Source organism: Acyrthosiphon pisum, chromosome A3 (genome assembly GCF_005508785.2).
Source record: "Acyrthosiphon pisum isolate AL4f chromosome A3, pea_aphid_22Mar2018_4r6ur, whole genome shotgun sequence".
In the NCBI taxonomy this organism is placed as follows: domain Eukaryota; kingdom Metazoa; phylum Arthropoda; class Insecta; order Hemiptera; family Aphididae; genus Acyrthosiphon; species Acyrthosiphon pisum.
The window spans coordinates 22,768,927-22,773,662 of NC_042496.1; the positions used below are offsets into that span (position 1 = coordinate 22,768,927).

General features: G+C 25.3%; 1 protein-coding gene across 1 annotated transcript; it reads right to left on the minus strand.

Annotated features, from left to right (window-relative positions):
- Positions 1-224: 224 nt before the first annotated feature.
- Positions 225-3,197, minus strand: LOC100165201 (leukocyte receptor cluster member 1 homolog). The gene is given in 3 exon segments (NM_001326648.1): positions 225-982; positions 2,386-2,485; positions 3,010-3,197. Coding segments are annotated over 3 exon segments (840 nt in total). The 5' UTR covers positions 3,033-3,197; the 3' UTR covers positions 225-265.
- Positions 3,198-4,736: the final 1,539 nt, after the last annotated feature.

The window sequence follows — 4,736 nt, forward strand, 5'->3', positions numbered from 1 at the left end:
TAGGTATTTGCATTTTAAGCCTTTCTTGTATCGATTACATTATCAATGTTTATACTTGAAAATTATAGCTGCCAAACAAATGTAGATAATTAGGTGAGTGGTATTAGAGTTAAAATATAATTTATAATTGTTAAATTTTTATAAAATATGTAGTTTAAAAATAAATGCTAATATTATTATTATTCAACATTTTATTCAATAGGTACAATAAAAGATTTAAAATATTTACCCAACAAAAAATAAATTTATTTTCTAGATTGTATGTTTATGAATTAAAACTTGTAGGATAATTTTGCTTAGCTAAGTATGGATTAAACTGAGAATTATACTTTTGTACAATAGCCGGTTTTGGTTGTGGTTTTGAAACTTCGACAGGTACGACTCCATTTATTCTTGCCAATAATTGACTGGCTCTAAACCTCTCTTCTCTTTCTCTCTTTAATCTCTTTTCTCTAAGTTTTTCCAAAGTTAATTTATTTTTGTTTTTGTCATTAACTTTTTCCTTTTTCTTTTCTTTTTTCTTATGTTTTTTCTTATGTTTTTTTATAGGTGATTCGTCCTTTTTTGTTATCAATTCTTTTGAATGATTACTGCCTTTTTGATCTGTTTCAACATATTTCTTCATGACAATAAGTGGATCATTAAATGTTTTAACTTTTGTTTCAATTTCTTTATCAGTTTCACACAAGTCTAATCGTTTTGGTTTCTTGTTATACCACTGTACATTGCCAGTCACCTCATCTGTGTCCTGTCCTAAATAAGTAAGATAACCAACTTTTTTTTCATATGCTTCTTTTTCTTCCTTTTTTTCCTGTTCGTGTTCTTTGTTAACACCTGTATGAGCAACATGCCCATCTTCAAGGTCTTGGAACAAATTAACATGATTTAACACTTCAGGTTTAGTTTCTTCAGGTCGGTCTCCAGAGTCATCATATCTTTGTTTTGATCTATTTCTCAGCAATGAAAGTTTTGTTTCTTGCTCCTAATGAAAAACATAAGTATTATTAATATGCATTTACAAATTGTTCATAATATTAAAATTATTTTATTTTAAAGATTACCTATATTTATACTTTATATTAATAAATATGGAATGTGATAACGTAGAATTGGATTTTAAGATAATTATATTACTAAAATTGTAAAACCTACTGATTAAATAAGATATCTATGAATATAGATTAGAGTTAGGTCGAGCCTGGAACAATTAGTGTCTCAATACTTGGACAGAGCCCCCATTTTTTTAACACACAAACATACATTCTAATTGTAAATTAATAACTGTGTAATATTTATATGTATAATTATAATCAAGTTGTATGTGCACAAAACATTAATGTGCTAATTTCTAGACATATTTTTGAAGTTAAAAATACAATTTTAAATTCTTTAAAATTAAATGATATAAATACAAAAATACAATCATGTATAAAAAGAAGAAAACACATAACCCAAATTTAAAAAAAAAGCTTGGTTTAATAAACAAAAATTGTGTATACATATTATAATATACATAATGCATATATGTATCTACATATATATTTAGTAACGTATAAATGTGTAATTATGGAATAAATATAATTAAAGAAAAACTTTAAATTAATTCTCCTATTTTCCATAATTTTGAATTTGTCAATCAACGTGCCAATGTTAATACTAAGGGCCAGTATTACCATCTCCCGTTAAATTTAACTGACTCCTAACCGGCCGAATTCGGCCGGTAATAAAAACTGTTATCAACCGGTTAAGTGTAATCGAAGCATACCGATGATTGTAATACTGGCCCTAAATGTTACTTCTGGTTTAGTAAACATTAATAATTAATTATTAAGTCGGTCCTGGTGCATAGTTAGTGCTCCTTAATTTACTTTTTACTATTGTTAATTTTGAAAATATCCGTTCACAGGAACAACTTGTAACAGGTATTAGTAGGTACACTGGTCACTCAATAAATTCAGTATAATGAAAAATCCATTAAATTATTTTATGTAATTATTAGTTTTCATATATTCAAGCCACGAATGGATAAATTCATTATTATTCATTAGTATTAATATCTGATTTACCATTGGTAGCTATGTACTGAACGATGTCTATATGTATAACCAATCTATTAATGTCTTTAGTCATAGTACATTTATTATTTTGTACACAATGTTTTTTTTAGACACATTAAATTTATGTGGTGGGATACACAAATATTTAAAATTTTTATCACAATTTACGACAAATAGATTGTTCAAACATATTATTATAATAAATATATATTATATACATTTTAGTATGTCCTAAAAAGATTCCGGTCAAGTCCTGTGCGCACGTCTATGACCTCCTATTTTGTATAACATAGTTTTCACTTTTCAAACTTATTTTTTAACTACTTACAGCTAACTGTATCCTCATCTTAAGTTTCTTCTCTTCTTCAGCGGCTTGTGCTTCATCGCGCCTAACACGCGCAATGTTATCTTTGGTTCGGACATGCCACCTATAATAATATTAATAAGTTATGCTTAATAATTATATTATTCAATTGTATTTTAAGAATATTGAGGTATATTATTGTATGATACACAAATATGCATCAAAACTAACAAAACGTCTGAAAAGTGCTAAAAAATGCAAAGTGAAAGTTTCACATTTGAAGTATCTGTTTCATGAGACAAATTTTGTACTTGGAAATTATTGTCTAAGATTAACCAAAAAAGTTTCTTTTTGCAATAAAATACTAGTGATAATTATATCATAATTTCGTATACTCTGTTTTCTTATTGTAAAACCTACCATTTAATGTTTAAAGAAACATAATCTTGTTTTACTAATTTAATATTATTCTAACAATTATACAATTTATTAATTGTTTCACCAACTTTTTAACTCCAAATAGTTTGATTATTTTTAATAACAGTAAAATAAGATCAATGTACTGGCTAGACCACACAATAATTGTTATTATTTAAAACAGATAGACAAATGGTTGTCTAAAGACTATAATTATTGTAATTCACTTACCTCTTTTTTGGCAATATATTCATTTTGTTTTTTGATGTTTTCGAAACGGTTCTTAGTTCTTATTTCTTAAGCAACCGACCGCAGAAACTTCCTAATATTTATTTTATCGTAATGACTACTGATGTAATGAATAATTAGTTATTTACGGAATAATAATTAATTAATATTTATTAATTAATAATATTATTATCATTTATTGGATTCTTAAAATTTTTCAAACTAGTGCTTATCAATTTATATAAAATCTGTGATAACATAATCTAAGTAGATAACAGCCACAACAATTTTTGAAAAAATCGATTTTGTATTTTTGGTCTAACCCGCTGTTAAGATCCTTCTTACTGTTAAAGATCTTTCTATATAAAAATCTGTGGGTGGAAACCAAAAACTTATAACCATTCACTTGAAATGTTCACCAAATAAAATTGTCCATATAATATGGTAACATTTTCGAAATATTTGGACTCTTTTTGAGCTATTATTTTTAAATTCTGAGCGGAGCGATGAATGTATTGATTTTACAATGATGTGTGTTTTTTATTTTTTTTTTATTTCTGTGTCTGTCATCACGGTTTGGGGCAGTAAAACTGCTTCAGTTTTCTTCAACAGTATCTTGTTCGATGGGAAAGTGAATCTAGTTGGTGCATTCAGGAGGTCAAATTTTCAAATTTTCAATAGTTTTCAAAAGTGCCAAGAAAAACAACATAAAAATTAACAAAAAACGGGAATTTTTACGCCAAATCGGTTTTTGGCAAAATTGATTTTTGTTTTTCGTGTAACTTTAAAACAAATGAACGTATACATGAATTTTTCACTAGTTGTTTATATTTGCATTTTCTATATACGATAACATTTTCAAAATATTTTGATTTGTTTTGAACTGTTTATGGACATTATCAGTTTCCAATTTTATTTGTTTTTATTTCTATGAATGTCAATAAAACTTTATTTGTTGGGTGAAAAATATTGAAAATCCTTAGTCACAGTTTTTATTTAGGTATAAGCATTTAAAGTTCAAATATTGACAAAATACGGAAAAATCACAAAAATTAGTAAATTATTTAATAAAAATTTTTCTTTTTAAATCTAAGATTTGAAAATGTAATACAAGATTCCTTATGAGTTTATCTACTTTTATCAACAAAAAAAATGTCAACAAGCAATTTAAATTAAATTTTTATGAGCGTTTGAAATTCATATTTTCGAAATATTGGATATTCATTCGATTTCTCATGTAGTAGTTATGTTATTTTATTGTTATTCAAAAACGAATAACTGTAGATACATGAAAATTTTACTAAATGTTAATATTTTCATTTTCTATACACTATAAAATTTTGCCTTATTATAAAGCAAAAAAAAAAATATTCACTTACATCTAGGTAATGTTAAAAATATTATAGATAACTTATTATTTTCAGAATTTAGTCTAAATTTTATTTTGTATTTGTTACTTCATTATTATTGTATGTTAAGTAAAATTAATAAATTGTATAGTGTATAGATGGCAACCTGTTTTGTTTTTATTACTTATCTATTTGTTTGTATCTATTATATATTAATCATTTAATACATTTTTGTTGAATCTTTTTTTAAAAAAAGGTACACTCTCAATCCCTAACACAAGCTTAGCTTAAAAGGGATTAATAATCATAAAATAGTATATAAATGAATGTATCTTTATTGTTAATTTGTGATGATTATATAATAAAAATAAAAAAAGCTTG